Below are 17,163 nucleotides of genomic sequence, written 5' to 3'. Positions count from 1 at the left end.
GCATCTTTCTGGGAAGAGGACCTAAACATTCATCAGGTTCCCAAAGGAATCTATGAACCGCGCCCCACCCCAAGATGTTTTAACAAAATCTTGATTTAGAAACAGAAAGGAATTTCAGAGGAGGCCATGAGAGCTTGGACCCAAGTGTCTCCTACTACAAGAATAGACCCTTGGGCTTCCCTGGTGGCGCAGTGGTTGAGAGTCTGCCTGCAGATGTAGGGGATATGGGTTCGTGCCCCGGTCCGGGAGGGTCCTGCGTGCCGTGGAGCGGCTGGGCCCGTGGGCCGTGGCTGCTGGGCCTGCGCGTCCGGAGCCTGTGCTCCGCGACGGGAGAGGCCGTGGCAGTGGGAGGCCCACGTACCGCAAAAAAAAAAAAAAAAAGAGTAGACCCTTTCCCTGATCTTGAGGCTGGAACCTGGGACCAGAACGTTAAGCAGGGCTCCAGGGTACAGCTGGCCTCGGGCTCATGGTCAATGAAGTCAGCTCTACACTGATGTTCACATTGAGGCAGAAGAGGAAACATAAAACTTGTGCTTTCTCCTCTGGGCTTCTCTGGACCACTGTCTTACGTCTCCCAGGAACTTGGGATAACTGAGGCCCTGTCTGGCTCTGGCTGGGGTTACCAGTGAGACCGTGGAGGTTGCACCTGAGATCACAGCTGGTGCGAAGGAAAGCTTGGCAGAAGCAGTGGTCTGACTACCCACTGCCCCAAAGGACCAGGGAAGAGGCAATCACCACTCATGGCCAAAACAGCAGCTGCCACGGAGTGTGACCTTGAGAGGGCTCAGAAGGATTGTGTCCTAAGGACTAGGGCTGGTCTGCAAGGATGGGACCCTTGGGCCCTCACCTGAGATGCTGAACCAGAAGAGACCAGGTCGGCCCTCGACACTGATGACTCCCACCATGTGGTTCACGGGGTCTGTCTCCATGACTGTAAAGCTGTAGTGGGATTCATCAAAGGCCAGTGGGATGGAGGAGGGCCGGGGCTGGGGGATCCACTCAATGTGTAGCCGGACACTGGCCGAGAGCGGTGGCTGCCCACTGTCTGTTGCCTTGACCTGAAAAGAGGCCAGAAGGTGAGGCTTTGACTGTAGGGTTGGGGTTAAGAAACAAGAAGACCCTGGTGGCCAGGCCAGGAGACAGAGCACCCTGTGACAGACTGAGCTGGCCTTTCGTCCACTGGTTCATCCATTCAGCGCACAGCTGAGAGCTTACGTGAACAGGCACCAAGCCAGTTGCAGCAGGCACAGTGGTGAACAGAACATAGAACTGTGCTCCAGAAACTCATAGGTAGTAAAAAATGAATCAAAGCCACTATTATCTGAAGGCTTTGTGTGCTACTTCCTGAACTGGACTTTCCATGAATGGACCCTTTACCCTTCCCAACAGCCATCAACATAATAAACTAGAATTTACTGAGCACTCTCTATTATCAGGCCCTGCTCTGAAAGCATTGTGTGCAATATCTAATTTAATCCTATTGACAGCCCTCAGAGAGGTACTGTTATCACCTCCCTTTTGCAGGAGGAAACCGGGGCTCAGCATAGTGAATTCACCTGCCTGGGATGTCTGCCTGGCCAGCAGTGAGGATGGGGTTGGATTCAGGCTACTGACATGAGAGCCCAGGCCCTAGCCACTTGCTATATTGGCTTTCTACAAGGAAAATGTTCTTATGCCCGTCTTACAGATGATGAAACAAAGGTTCACGAGGGTTAAGTGACTTGTCCAAGGCCACACAGTTGTAAAATGGCATTGCTAGGATTGGGATCCAGGCTTATCTTGATTTCAAAGCCCTGCTCTTCTCACCAAAATCCTTATCTCTAAGTAGGGTGGATTTTCCAGGCAAGGACCTTATTGCCCTAAAGGAGAAAGGCCCAGAATTCTGATCTTTTGGCTGAAGTCGGGATTCCCAGTTTCTTTGGGAGAAAGCCACGGAGGGGAGTATTACCTCCATCAGGCCTGAAGGCTGTCCCCCTCCTCCTGTATCCTCAAAGAAAATCCCTGACCAGGTATGCCACTCCCCCTCCACGGCCTCCATCCGTCCCTCACCGTTAGGATATTGTACTCTCCAGCTGGGAAGATGCTGCTGGACGACACCACGCCTGTGACTGGGTCGATACTGAAGCCCCCCTCGTCACTCTCCTCGATACTGTAGGTGACCCTGCCATTGAGACCCACATCCGGGTCTGAAGCCACCAGCCTGTACACAGCCCCAGGGGTCAGTGGGCTGAGCCTCTCTGGAAGGCGGACATTGAAGAGCTTGTGGGAGAAGACGGGGGGGTTGTCATTGACGTCCAAGATGCGTACCACCACCCTAGAGGTGGACCTTAGGGAGGGCTCCCCGTTGTCCAGCACAGTTACCTGGGGACAGAATCCAGTGTGAGTTGACAAACGCAAGGCAGTGAATATGTATCGCCACCCACCACAGTTCTGCCACTACCCCTGCTTTCAAAAGCCCGGAAATACCAGTCCATCTGTTGTTTGGTATACGCTCGTGATTTTTATTATCATAACCTTACCTTCTTGGAACCCAGCTCTTTGGTAACCTCGCCCACAGGAAAGCGAGCAGCAACAGAGAAAGAAACCAGAAAGAACTGGAAGAAGAGTCACAGAAGCTCTAGACAAAAGCTAGAACTCTTTACTCAGGAGGCCAATGGCCATTTCTCGGAGACCATTTACTTTTTATTGGCTCGTAATTCTAGTAAGCTTTGTTCTCGCTTTTCTTAAGCTACTGGAGGTTAGAAAAAAATAATTGAGGAGATGTTAATGGAGGCATGGGCGGTACCTTTGGAGTCAGACATGCCGCCCAATGCATGAAATGATATCAAGAGACAGAATAAAGGCACGAAAACAATTTCAGAATCGGGCTGTTTCAGGTAGGGGCAAAACATCCCATGCATCAGTATGAGAAGAGACATTTCCACTTTAAATGATTCTGAGTTCTTAATGTATTTTGCTGTTTAAAGATAAATGCCTCTGCTGAACTGTGGAGAATGCCTCAGTCCCTAGAGGGCCATTTGGCTGCTGTTACTAGTAATGCCTGTTTCATACAAAGGGAACATCCAGAGCCTGGGAGCATAGAAGGCAAAATTCCTGCCGAGGAATATGTGTCCCTCCCAGCTGACGTCTTTAAGACTAGAAGAGATGCCTGTTCATTAGTTGTGGATAGTGCAGGAGAGGGTATAACTAGATTCCTTCTGATTTAATCCCCTCTGGGTCAAGACCGATGCCTCTCATTGGAATGGTCACCAGGGATGCTTATGTGATTTCAGAGATGTCCTAGAAAGAGCACAGAGCTAGAGGACAACGGTCTGGGTTTTCATCCTGGCTCTCCTACTGACCTAGTGTTTGACACTGGGTGACTCTCTCTAGAGCATAGGGATGGACTGGAAAGCAGACCGGACAAGTGCATAGCCCGTGTGTACTGCTCTGTCTTCCTGTACTCACTGCAGGTATATTGCTAATCCATCAGTGCTTCCTGTCCAGCCCTCACATGGTTTCAGATCCCTTCCCTTCACGGTGCTCGAGAGCCAGCGAAGACGCTGAGAGTCTCCACCACAGCAAGGCTCAGCTTAAGTAGCAACTCCTCTCTGAGTCAGCACCCTCCTCAGCCATTGCCTGGAAACGTGCATGTGGCCCCAAGGCCTGGCTTGGCTCCAGCCTGGCCTCCTGCAGGAGGTTTTCAAATCTAGCGAATGGGTTCAGCAGCATCACTCACCTCCAGGATGTGTTCATCCTTGTTCTCTCGGTCCAGCAGCTGGGCAGTGGATAGGAGACCTGGGGGAGAGATGGTTGGAGGGAGACTGGAGCAAAGGCTCCCAGGGCCATTTTATTTTTATTTATTTATTTTTTTAACATCTTTATTGGAGTATAATTGCTTTACAATGGTGTGTTAGTTTCTGCTTTATAACAAAGTGAATCAGCTATATGTATACGTGTATCCCCATATCTCCTCACTCTTGCGTCTCCCTCCCATCCTCCCTATCCCACCCCTCTAGGTGGTCACAAAGCACCGAGCTGATCTCCCTGTGCTATGCGGCTGCTTCCCACTAGCTACCTATTTTACATTTGGTAGCGTATATATGTCCATGCCACTCTCTCACTTCGTCCCAGCTTACCCTTCCCCCTCCCCGTGTCCTCAAGTCCATTCTCTACGTCTGCATCTTTATTCCTGTCCTGCCACTAGGTTCTTCAGAACTTTTTTTTTTTTTTAAGATTCCATATATATATGTTACCATACGGTATTTTTCTCTTTCTGACTTACTTCACTCTGTATGACAGACTCTGGGTCCATCCACCTCACTACAAGTAACTCAATTTCATTTCTATTTATGGCTGAGTAATATTCCATTGTATATATGTGCCACATCTTCTTTATCCATCCATCTGTCAATGGACACTTAGGTTGCTTCCATGTCCTGGCCGTTGTAAATAGAGCTGCAATGAACATTGTGGTACATGTCTGTTTTTGAATTATGGTTTTCTCAGGGTATATGCCCAGTAGTGGGATTGCTGGGTCCTATGGTAGTTCTATTTTTAGTTTTTTAAGGAACCTCCATACTGTTCTCCATAGTGGCTGTGTCAATTTACATTCCCACCAGCAGTGCAAGAGGGTTCCCTTTTCTCCACAACTTCTCCAGCATTTATTGTTTGTAGATTTTTTGATGATGGCCATTCTGACTGGTGTGAGGTGATACCTCGTTGTAGTTTTGATGTGCATTTCTCTAACGATTAGTGATGTTGAGCATCCTTTCATGTGTTTGTTGGCAATCTGTATATCTTCTCTGGAGAAATCTCTATTTAGGTCTTCTGCCCAGGGCCATTTTACTGGGATAAATTCAAGGGTTACATTCAAAGCCTAGATCAGAATTCTTCTCGTCTTTGGAGAGCAAGAGCATGAGGGGGAAATGGAACTCTGGAGAGAAAGAAGGGGAAGAGAGGAAGGGGAGAGGACAGCCGAGGTGATGGCATGAGCGGAGGTTCCCACCTACTTCCTGCTTTCACCATGAGGAGGGTCCTGAGCACAGTATGTTGTTGAGTGAAAAAGGCAGCTCATCAGGAGTTATAACAGGGATCACAGTCACTGCCTTCAGTTCACGAGAAATCACGGAGGGGTGGCTTTTTACTCCTTTGTTGTAATTCTCTTATTCATCTGAGACCTAGGACCGGCTCTTCCCATGCCGGGCTGGCACAGATGAGCCAGGGGAGTGCTCCTCTGTAAATTCAGGAAGGTGAACTTAGTGATCTGTAATTCTGGTTTTCATTTTCTAGACACTGTGGCTATAAATTGAGGCCATAAAGGCGAGAAGGTGCCAGTTCTCTGCAAGCATCAGGAAAGTCAAGCTCAAGGTTTTCGGGGGCCCAGAGGGGCATCCACACCCATAGACTGAGAGGTCCTAGCTGGGTAGGGAGGTCTCTTTTCAATGAAAGCAGAGCTATTGGTAGGGGGTCAGTGGGTGTTCTAAAAACTTTCAGTAAGTTTCTTGATCTTGTTTAGGCAATTAAATGATGGAGTAATGGAATGAAGTGTGGGGATGGGGGTTCCATGAGAGAAACGGGGATCCGGTGTTGGGGATGAGGCCTCCAGTGCTGGAAATGGGAGTGTGGTGTGAGGAGTGACCTCTGTCTGCGCCATGTTCTTGCCTCCTCGTCCTCCCGCCTTTTCTTCCCTCAAAGAAGGCAGGCACGGGAGGAATCTGAGCAGGCTCCTGGAAAGCCCCACAGCTAGAGAGGAAGATGCATTCCTCTAGGACAGAATGAATATTGTTTCAGGTTGCCCCACCCAGCTTATCCCCAAGCTGAGGGGCCTCATGGGGAAGGCCTAGCATCTGGGTGACCCCCAGGAAGAGTGTGGGGATGAGAGGACCCTGGCTGGGAGCCTTCCTTCTGGCTCAGTCCAGCTCTCTCTTCATCCCCTCCCCCCTCTCTGTTCATCCCTCACCGTCCTCCTTCTCTCTGCCTTCCCAGAGCTTTCTCTCTCCCTTCCCCCTCTTTGCATCTTGGAATCTGTCACTCTTTCTCCATCTCTGGTTTTTCTTTTCTCTCTGCCTCCCCCGCATCTTCTCAGGGCCAGTGTCCCTGGAATTGCTGCCTGGCCTCCTGGGCCATTGCCTGTGTTCTCAGCCTCATCCCCCCTCTGAGGTTGGTGTCAGGATTTCCAGGGAGTGCCCATGTAGGATGGGGACATGGTGGAACCACCCCCAAGGGACTGTGTGAGGGTCCACCAAGGACCCTTCCTGGCACGAGGCGGGGATTCAGCCGATTCAGCTCTTATCATTTCTCTCCTCCAAACAAATGTCCCCCTATCACCCCATCTCAGCCCCTTCCCTCTCCCTCCCTTCCCTCATCCAGTGGTTTTATAACTACTGTTGATTTCACCTCTAATGGATTCTAGATTCTTCTACTCTTTTTACCCTGACCCACCACCATCTAGGTCTTACCCCACCTACCCTGCCAGCTTCCTCTCCCCCCTCTGCCCTTCCTCAGAATCATAAGAGCCAGCACTCACTGAGCTCTTACACGTCCAGGCATTCTTCAAAGCTCCTTATATATCTCCATCTATTCACCCATTTAGTCTTCCCAACCAGCAAAGAGGTAGCTATTATTATCTCCATTTTACTGGTGAGCAGACTCAGACATAGAGCAGTCAAGTAACTTCCCCAAGATCTTACATTTGATAAGTGGTGGAAATGGATATGCCTTTAGAAAATGGGCCTACTTGCTCATAAAAGACTAGTAAAGACTGAGGAACGGTCAGACACTGGAGACCAAGGACACGTGAGGACTAGAGGTAGTGTGGGGTCCTGGATGGGAATAAGGATGTTAGCAGAGAAAACTGGGGAAATCTTAGTAAAGTCTGTATTCTCCTTAATAGCCTTGCACCAGTATTAATTCTTAGTTTTGATGAATGTGCTAGGTTAACATTAGGGGAAACTGAGTGATGGATGTATGAGAACTCTCTTTGCAACTCTCCTGTAGGTCTACAATTATTTGACCATTAAAAATTTTTTAAAGAAGAAAAAACTAAAAGGAAAAAAAAGAAAAAAAAATGGACGTACTTGCTCTGTCTTCAACAAGATCTGGGTCTTTTTCCCTCCTGGCTATTTCTCCTGTCACAGTCCTTGCCCAAGTGCCCTGCCAGACTGTTCCTTGTCAAATCCTCCAAATCCTTCAGCTCGGCATAGCCACCCCTGTTCCACGAAGCCGTTGCTGGTCTACCACACTGAGCAGCTTCCTCTCTCCTCTAAACAGTCACAGCACCACATCTACTCATATTTTAACCATGTGGTACTCTTTTTTTTATATATATAATTTTTTTTTTAAATAATCAATTAATTAATTAATTTGGCTGCGTTGGGTCTTTGTTGCTGTGCGCAAGGGCTTTCTCTAGTTGCAGTGAGCGGGGGCTGCTCTTCGTTGCGGTGCACGGGCTTCTCATTGCGGTGGCTTCTCGTTGTGGAGCACAGGCTCTAGGCATGCAAGCTTCAGTAGTTGTGGCTCGTGGGCTCAGTAGTTGTGGCTCATGGGCTCAGTAGTTGTGGCGCATGGGCTTCGTTGCTCCGCGGCATGTGGGATCTTCCCAGACCAGGGCTCGAACCCGTGTCCCCTGCATTGGCAGGCAGATTCTTAACCACTGCACCACCAAGGAAGTCCCAATGTTGTACTCTTTACACTGGTTCTATAGCTTTTTTTACATCCAGATCTTCATGGTCCTGATGGATTGGATTCCTCAAGGCCTGAAATTATGTTTTATATCTTCCCCTCTCTCTACAGCACGTAATTTCAATGCCTCATCAGGGCAGACACCTTTAAACACTTGCTGAATAAATGAGTCTTGGGCTTTAACAAACGACTGTGGATGCTGGCAGAGATTCATTCATTCATTTCCCAATTATTGAGGTCCTACTGTGTGCCAGGACTTCATATTCTAGTGGGCAAAAAAAAAAAATCAAGCTTCCTTTTCTGGAAAGCCTTTGAAGTCTAGTGAAGGACATGGATAATTAATGGAATAATCACATACATGAATATAATGTTCTAAGTGATAAGTGTTTTTAAAAACTAGATGCTGCTGGGAGATGTATTATAGTGTCAGGAAAAACTTTTCTAAGGAAAGAACAGCTGGGCCAAGATCTGAAAGAAGAGCAGGAGTTAGCCTGAAAACAGAGAGAAGAGACTCCTGGCAGAAGGAATAGCATGTGCAAAGGCCCTGTGCCAGGAGAGGTCATGGACCAGGGCAGGCCATGTGACTGGATCCAGAGAGTGATAGAGCAAGAGAGGCAAGATGAAGCCAGAAAGGAAAGCAGGAGCCCGGTCAGGCACAAGTCTGTGGGACACGGCAGGGTCTGGCTTTATCTTAAGGGTACAGGAAAGCCATCCAAGGGATCCAAGTATGGAAGTGGACAATATAATGTGGATAAGAAAGGTGGGGGGGGGGGGGCGGGGAATCATTGCTGACTTATTATTTTATTTTCAAATGTTCATGCTGATAAAAATTTCTTCTCAACTGTAGGAAGACTAAGAGCTCTCTGCCCTCTGGGGCATTTTGCCAGACCTGGTGTCAGGGAACTGTTGACAGTAAACAGAGCAGGGATTTGGAAGAAGTAGAGAACCTATTGCCTTAGGTGAAAGATCTCTTCCCTCTTCCAAAAAGGGAGAGACAGAGTGGGCCCAGGCAGAGAGCCAGCTTAGGCCTGTTCTTCAAGAGAAAAGCATTCTCCTTCTAGGAGGACTAATCCACTCCCCGAGGTCAAAGGTTCCAAACAGATGTCACAGGGCAAAGGGGCGCTTGCATCCCCCGCCCACTGTCTGCCTCAGGATCCCCAGGCCCATCGCTCCTCCTGACTCCCTTTTGCCTTAAGGATCAGGAAGCTGCTGCCAGCACTCTCCCCTTCTCCTTCCTCCAATCTTGCCCGAGTTCTGTCCTTCCAGGACAAAAGTCAGTTGGAGCTGGAGAATGGGAAGTTGGGTTCGAAGGAGAGAATGTCAGCCTTCTCTGCAATAGCGTTGTTGTTCATGGTCAAGAGGGACATGTGGCCTTGGAGCCGTACCTGCAGCAGTGGGAACTGGCTCTCACCTTCTGCTGGGAGCCAGGCAGGCAGCATAATTGCAGGAAGCAGGCGGGAATAAAACAGTCGGGCGTGAGGGGACTGTGGGCACAGAGGACACACCTGCTGTACACAGGGAGCTGCTGTCAGCTCCGGGCAGCTGTGGCCCCGTGGGATATGTGGTCCATGTGGCCAGATCTTGTTATTTTTAAGAACAACCAGAAATCCAGAATATTTTGCGAAATTTCCAAATTTTTAAATGTTGGCAACAACTTGAAAAATCACTGTTTAAGGCTTGTGCAGGCCAAACAGAACACCTCTGTGGGCTGCATCTGGTTCACGGCTGCAAGCCAATGACCGCTGGATTCCTCTAAACCATCCAAGATGGCCTTGGACCGAGGACAGACCTTTGTGAGACGGTTGGTTGCTCTGAAGTGGATCTGTATGGCCACCGTGCCGTGAGCAGGCTTGAGATCAGTGTGGGACTAGAGTTAAGAGATTCAAACTGTGGCTTGTAATTCTCAGGAATGGTCAGTTGGGAGCACTTGGAGGTCTGGAATTGTCCCAGCTTGACCACCTAGGGAACCTGCTTAGCTTCCCTGGGCTCCAAGGAAAGAAAACTCACATATTCTTATTCTCCCACAGAGATGGACTTTGTTGAGCAGCACTTCTCAAACTTAGCACACATCAAAATCCTCTGGACGTCATATTAAAATACAGATTTCTGGTCCCCACCCTGAGCTCTGACCGAGTAGGTCTAAGATGGGGCCTGAGAACTTGACTTTCTAACAAGTTCATAGGTGATGCTCATGGTGCCATTCTAGGACCACACTTTGAGAAGCACTGTTGTAGATAATCCTATGCACCCAGATTTCTGAGGTCCTTACCTGTGAGAGGATGAATAACAAAGAATCCCATTTGGTTGCCACTGGTGATATTGAAGGTCAGCTTCCCTTTGGAGCTGGAGTCCGGGTCCCAGGCATCCAGCTGAAGCACGGAGGTGTGCAGGGGTGCATCCTCCCGGACGGAGGGGTAGAACACGGGTCTGGACATCTGGGGTGGGTTGTCATTGACATCCAAAACCTCAATGTAGACTTCAGTTACAGAAGAGAGGGGGGTGGAACCCCTATCCACTGCCAGTACCGTCAGCCAGTAGCAGGACGTGAATTCTCGGTCCAGGGGTGCGAAAGTCTGAATCATTCCTAGGGATAGTCAATCACCAAACCCAAAATAGTTTAGAGCTCAAAGTAGCTTTAGAAAGCACTTTACCTAACACTCCTGAAATGGTACTGTGGAAAGGATATTAATAACTATTCCACGAGAAAAGGGAACTGTGGCTGATATGGCATGGGAGCTGCTGAGTTAAACACAGGGAAATTCATATCCTTATTGTAGAACCTCTCAGAGCCTTTCTCTGCTAAGATAGGCCCATGACTGGGGCATGTGGGCATATGCAGGGTTTCCAGAAGACCATGGTAGTTGACCTACTTTCTCCTGACTACTTCAAGCCGAGTCCAATTTACTCATTTCACATTCTCTAAGTGGGATTTCCTTACATTTGTCCTTAGACTGGTTCCTTCAAGCTTCAAGTCCTTATAGATACCAATTCAAGGGTAGGGGTTTGATAAATAAATTGCTGTTCCCCTCTCCTCATCTTCATGATTTTAGAGACTTGGCTTCATTCATTGGTTCTCTCATCTACAAATTGCTTATTATGAATTAGCACTGTTCTAGAAGTCGAGGGTCCAAGAGTGAGTGGAAGAGGCTTGTAGCCTAAGTTCTTATGGGTCACACTCAGCTGGAAAGACCCAGATGACAGGGCAGAGCCATAGCATTGCAGAGCTGGAGGAACCTTACTCCTTTGACAGATGGGGGAACTGAGGCCCAGAGAAAGAGCATGACTTGACCAAGATCATGTAGCAAGTAAGCAGAAGAGCTGGGTCTAGAGTTGACTCTCAATCTAATGCTCGGTCTACCACATCACCCTGCCCTCTACCCCGGAGAGAAATCATCCCATCAAGAAGGACCTACTTTTATTCACCTGGGATCTCTCCCAAGGTGCCTATCTCAGGACCTCACGAGAAGAGGGTGCCCAGTAAGTGTTTGCTGAATCGCACTGATTTTCTGTGGAGCTTCAGAGGTGCCACCTTTTTGGAGGACAATTTGAAAATATCTATTAGCATTGATATTAATTATATATCTATGGATGATGGATATATGGATATAATATATCTATTAATGTTATCTTTTGACCCAAGAGCTCCATTTTTTAAGAGTTTTTCCTGTAGAGACTCATTGCATATGAGTAAAAGTATATGAACAAATGCAGCCATTAAAAAAGAATGAAGGAGATTTATATGTACTGACCTATAAGATATCCTGGTGACAAAATAAGTTTCAGAATTAGTATCTGTTGTATTATGTTTTCATAATAAAAAAATGAAAAGTGATAATATATCAGATGCAATGAGAAACATTTAGAAGATTATAGGACAAATTCTTAATAGAGATTATATCTGGGGAGATGGGACACAGAGAAACATTCATTTTTAAATTATATATAAAAAATTTATAACTATGATACATTATTTTTATAAGCATATATATGTAATATATGTTTTTGTGTGTGTGTATGTGTATACAAGTGTGTGTGAGATGGTTGATTCAACTTAAATGGATATACATACATACACCCACATATGTATATATACATATATATACTATATATATAGTATATATATATGTATATAAATTAAAAATAAAATAAAAGGGACAGGAAGAAGTGTCCCTATTTATTGTTCTTTTCAGCCTATAGCCTGACTTCTCTCAAGACAGTGCCTGATTCCCTTAGGCCCATCCTCTCCCAGCACCTGGCCCTCCCATCCCATCCCACTCCCAGTACCTGTGTCTTGGTTGATGCTAAAGGCTGCAAGGTCGGTGCCAGCCCGCAGGAAGTACTGGAGCTCCCCGTCCAAGCCACTGTCCTCATCATGGGCAGCCACTGCCATCACTGAGGTTCCCGAGGGGCTGTTCTCCCGCACCTGGCCCTGGTACACAAAGGAGGCAAAGCGGGGAGGGTGGAGGTTCTCGTTCACATCCAGGACGATCACCTCCACGCGGCAGAGGGTCCTTCGGGCCAGGGGACTCCCACTGTCACTGGCCCACAGACTCAGGTTATACCCAGCCCTCCTCTCAAAGTCCAGCTCTTTCTCCAGGCTGAGTGCCCCCGTCATGAGATTCACGTGGAAGGTCCCATGGGCATCATCCAATAGGACATATCGTACTTCTCCCGCAGGGCCCAGGTCAGGATCAGAGGCATCTAGAAATGTTAGAATGGTCCCTGGCGGCAGATCCTCTGGGACCTTAAGCCTGCGAAGTTCTGTAATGCACTGGGGAGAGTTGTCATTGGCATCTTCCAATGTGACTATCAGGTCGGTGACAGAGAAGAGCTGGTGACCCTTCCTGGGCTGGTCCCTGGCCTCCACCTTGAGTATATATTGAGGTTCTGATTCCCGGTCCAGGGGTCCTGTGACAACCAGTTCCCCAGTGAGGGGATGGAGGGAGAACTTCTCTGTGGGGCTTAGCAGGGTGTAGCGAACCCTCCCATTGTCCTCCGAGTCAGCATCTTTTGCTTTCAGCTCTGCAACTGTCGTTCCAACTTCTGTGTCCTCTGAGATGGTTACCTGGTACCCACCAGGAGGAAATCTGGGTGCATTATCGTTCCAGTCTTCCACATTCACCGTCAGCAGCTTCCAGGAGGACCTCTGGGGAGTGCCCAGGTCACACACCGTTACGTTGAGGATGTAGAACCTGGTGGCTTCATAGTCCAAGGGGGCAGCTACAGCGAGCAGCCCTGTTTCCAGCTCAATGTCAAAGCAGCCGTCTTCATTGCCGTCTGCAATCACATAGACCAGTTTGCCGTTAAAGCCAGCATCAGGGTCGGTGGCTGCCAGGTGGGCCAGGGGGGTGTTGAGAGGAGCACGCTCAAGGATGTCAATGGACTGTGGGAAGTGGTCCTCAAACTGAGGGGTATGATGATTGATCTGATATGCACTTAAGGAAGTGAAATCCTCATCACTGGACTGCTGATTCTGAAGGCCAACAGAGTGCAGGATGGTCTTTGTGAAATGTGTCAATACCCCCGTTTTATCACACTTTACGGGGACCTCAGAATGAGGATCCTTCACTACAGTAACATTCAAAGTCATGGGCGAGGCATAGTTTTTCCCATCTGAGGCTGTAATTTTCAGGGAATAGTTGATGGGTTGACTAGGAGTATGGTTCCTGAAAGGGCGTTTGAGGGATATCACTCCAGAGAAATGATTTAGATGAAAATACTCTAGTTCGTTGCCTGACACAATCTCATATCTTAGGTTCTGAAGCTCATCCACATCTATAGCTGACACGGTCATTACTGATTTTCCTACTGGCCAGTCTTCATGGATAGACCCAGTGCAATTGACTTCCTCAAACATAGGCTTGTTGTCATTCAAGTTCTTGAGCCTAAGGGAAACAGACACTTCTTTTTCCTGGCGAAATGGGGATCCCCAATCTGATGCCCATACCTGGAAGGTGTAAATTCTGTTCATGAGCTCATAGTCCATGGGTTTGGAGGTGGAGATGATCCCCAGGTAAGGGTCGATAGAAAAGGGCACAGAGTTTGGGTGAGCGATGGAGTAGGTGACATATCCATTCTCTCCATGATCCTGGTCTGTGGCCGTAACAGTCAAAATGCTGGTGCCTGGAGGGATGTTCTCATCAAAGGTGCCATAGTAGGAGGACTTGTTGAACACGGGGGCATGATTGTTACAGTCCATGATGTCAATGACCACAGTGGTGGAGGCCAGGCCCAGTGAGGTTCTGATGTGTAGCTGGTACTGAGCTCGGTCATGGAAGTCCATGAGCTTCATGGTGGTGATCAGCCCCGTGCGAGCATTCAGTTTAAACGCTGCACTCTCTGAGGATGGCTTTAGCACATACTTCAGGTTGGGGAAGGCGTGGGTTACTTTCACCATCACCACACGGCTGCCAGGAGGGGAAAACTCACTAAGCTGCACTCTGTAAACAGCCTTCTCAAATTTGAGGGAAGCCAGTTTGGAAGGAGGTAGGTGAAAGCCCCTGATCTGGGAATAAGAAGAAGGTCTGCTCCCACCCCTGGCCTGCAGGCTGAGGTTGAATCCATGAGGGTGTTCCATCCAGTTGATGTCTTTGACGGAAACCAAACTGAACTCACTGCTCCGGGCGTAAGACTTGATGGCTTTGAAGTTCTTTCCAGGGTCACCACCAACAATTTCCAGCGAGTCCACGTCACCACCTGAGCCCTCTGCATCTACCACCACCGTGGCGTAGGTGGCATCGTCACTGCTCTCTGGTGTAGCCAAGACCACTGAGGCAATGGCCGGGAGCTTCCTGAGGGCAGGCTCCACATGGATGACCAGTGCTGCCAAGTTACCAAATCCGTTGCCCTCTGAGATCTTCCGCATGCGGTCCACAGCCAGCACCTGCAGCTCATACTTCCCTCGCCAGGTGACGTTGAGCTTCCCAGCCAAGGTGACCACCCCGCTGGTGGGATGGATGGCAAACATCTCCGACCTTGCGTTAAAGGTGTAATAGAGCTCGGCGTTCTGGCCCAGGTCGGCATCTGTGGCGCTCACCTTGCAGATGGGGCTCTTGAGGGGCATGTCCTCAGAGATGGTGACTCGGTATGAAGGCGGGGAGAAGAGGGGCTTCAGGTCATTCTGGTCCAGTATGTGGACCACCACGCGGGTCAGGGCTTCTAACTCCGAGGTCTTCTCCGTGGCTTGGATGATGAGGGTGTAGCTGTCTCGCACCTCCCTGTTCAGAAGGGCTGTGTTGCTACTCTTTGTCCTTATTCTCAGAAAGCAGAAGTTGCCTACCATGTACTCCTCTGTTTTAAACACGTTGGCCACATCTCCAGAGATAATCCGGTACCTCACTGCCCACTGGGGGTCTGTGAGATAGATGCCCATTTTCTCAGAGCTTTCCACATAGGTCTTGGGAGCAGAGTTTTCATAGATGGTCACATTATAAAGGGGGTGTGTGAAGCGCCAGGCTGAGGAGATGATCCCTTCTAGGGGTTTCTCACAAGTTGTACAATGAAGCAAGAATATGGCAAACCCCAACAAGGCAATAATCATGTTGGAAAACCTCCCGAAACCCTGGGCAGAAAAAGAAAGGGTACAAGTTAGCAAAGAAATGGTTCCTACTGCCGTGGTTCTTAACTGGGGTGGTTTTGCCCCTCAGGAGATATTTGGCAATGTCTGAAGGTATTTTTGGCTACCCCAGCTTGTGTGCAGGAGGTGCTACTGGCATTTAGTAGATAGAGGACGGGCATGCTGCTAAACATCCTACAATGCACGGGACAGATCCCCACAGCAAAGTCAGTAGGGCTGAGATTGCGAAACCTTGTGTTTGAAGAATAACAGACTAGTTTAAGTGCTTTCTGAAGGGCATCCGGCAGATACAACACTGTCCTTACCACTTTCCTCCTTTTCCCAAAACCTTCAATGTCTCCCCAGTGATGGTGAAATCATTCTGACCAGGTACCCAAGCTCAGCAGTCTGGCCCTAAGTACTTCTGACAAGACCCCTCCATCAGGGCTCAGCTCCAGTTGAACTGAGCTGTGTCTGCATACGTAGGGGCTGCAGAAAAGCAAAGGGACCACGATCACAGGCCCGGCATCAGGCTGCTAGGCTGTCAGGCCTGGCTCCACCACTTACTAACTGGGTGACTTTCTAGGCAGGCCATTTCACCTCTGTGAGACTCGGTTTCCTCTTCTGTAGAATAGGAATAAGGATATTAACTACCTCATTGGACTGTTGTGAAAATTAAGTGAAATAACAAAGGTAAATGACCTAGCATAGTGCCTGGCACATAGTAAGTTTTAATGTAATATTAGCTATTATTAGTCATAGGAATCTAAGTTTCATAAAGCGAAGGGACCTGCCCAGGGCCTTACAGCTAGATAGAAACGAAGCAAGAATTAGACCTGGAGCTCCTTGCATCACAGGCCAGGGCTGCTACCCCATCCCAGGCTTACCTCCACCTATCCCACCACAAGTCCCTTTGGACAGAGCCTGATTCTGACTCATCTTGTAACCCTGAACAGAGAAAACCCCTCCCTTCCTGGAATGTCAGAGCTGAAATGGACCTGAGAGATGATGGAGCTCAGATCCCCCTTCTCATGCATAGATAGGGAAATAGAGCCCCAGGTCGGGGGAGGGGTCTTGACCCAAGTCCCAAGGTGGGTGGCCAGGTAGGAACCAACCCCTGGAGATTGTTGAACTAACCGTGAGTGAACGCTTCACCCTCTCCCTTGCCGCTTCCCAAATGCCTCATCCCTGAACTCCAGCCTGGGTCAAAATGTGAGACTCATCAGAGCCGAGGATGGGGAGGAGGACCGGGTAGGGCAGAGTTCGGTTGCCAAACCGGGTCTTCTAGAAGCAATGTGTGAGGCTGCGTACACCAGGCTGGTGGCCGGCCTGCCCTTGGGAGTCTTGACTCCGTGGAGTTCATGGCTAGCAGCCAGATGTGCCGAGCATTCTTGGAGGAAACAGGCAAAACTTGTTTTTCCAGTTGCCTTGGTCTTCAAAGGCAAGGAAGAGTTAAACTTCCAGGCAAGGGGGAAAGGGAGAGGCTTGGATCCTTGTCTTTCCAGAGTCCTGAGAGAACCAAATGCAGGTTCTTTAAGACCTCGTGGGTTGCATCCAACATGGGAAGGAGGGTGGAGGCAGAAATGGAAAAGCCAACCTAACTTGGCCTCTGAAAGCCTGTGACAGAAAAGAATTTGAATAGGCCTCCTCCTTCCAGCCTCCCTACCACCATCCCTCGCTTGAGATCCTGTTGGCGGCGCCCTAAACCCAGCACCCCAGAAGAGAGGGGGCAGGATGGAGGTAGATTCTATGCTTAGGGTCCTAAAGCCAGGGACAGAAAAAGATGCTGTCTACTCCCCACGCTTCCTGCCCCCTTGCTGTCACCCCTTGCTTGCCACCACAGCCCATGAAGGACCCGGCCACAGGCAAAAGCCACACTCACCCATCCCTGACGATCCGCTGCAAGCACGAGGACACCCCTGAATCATTTGGACCCCACCCCTTCC

At 49.0% G+C, this 17,163-nt stretch overlaps 1 protein-coding gene across 1 annotated transcript in view; it reads right to left on the bottom strand.

The window, feature by feature from the left end:
• FAT2 (FAT atypical cadherin 2) overlaps positions 1-15,206 on the bottom strand; it is a 67,310-nt gene extending 52,104 nt beyond the window's left edge. Inside the window, exons 1-5 of the mRNA XM_032628814.1 lie at positions 11,947-15,206; positions 9,932-10,246; positions 3,719-3,777; positions 2,050-2,361; positions 848-1,058 (exon numbers count right to left, since the gene is read on the bottom strand). Coding sequence (XP_032484705.1) covers positions 848-1,058; positions 2,050-2,361; positions 3,719-3,777; positions 9,932-10,246; positions 11,947-15,202 — 4,153 coding nt within the window. The 5' untranslated portion in view covers positions 15,203-15,206. The remainder of the gene's footprint in view (positions 1-847; positions 1,059-2,049; positions 2,362-3,718; positions 3,778-9,931; positions 10,247-11,946) is intronic.
• Between the last annotated feature and the right edge of the window lie 1,957 nt (positions 15,207-17,163).

This window comes from Phocoena sinus, chromosome 3 (genome assembly GCF_008692025.1).
Source record: "Phocoena sinus isolate mPhoSin1 chromosome 3, mPhoSin1.pri, whole genome shotgun sequence".
NCBI lineage: Eukaryota > Metazoa > Chordata > Mammalia > Artiodactyla > Phocoenidae > Phocoena > Phocoena sinus.
Note: the sequence above shows the minus strand (reverse complement) of the source record. Positions and strands in the feature narration are given on the sequence as shown.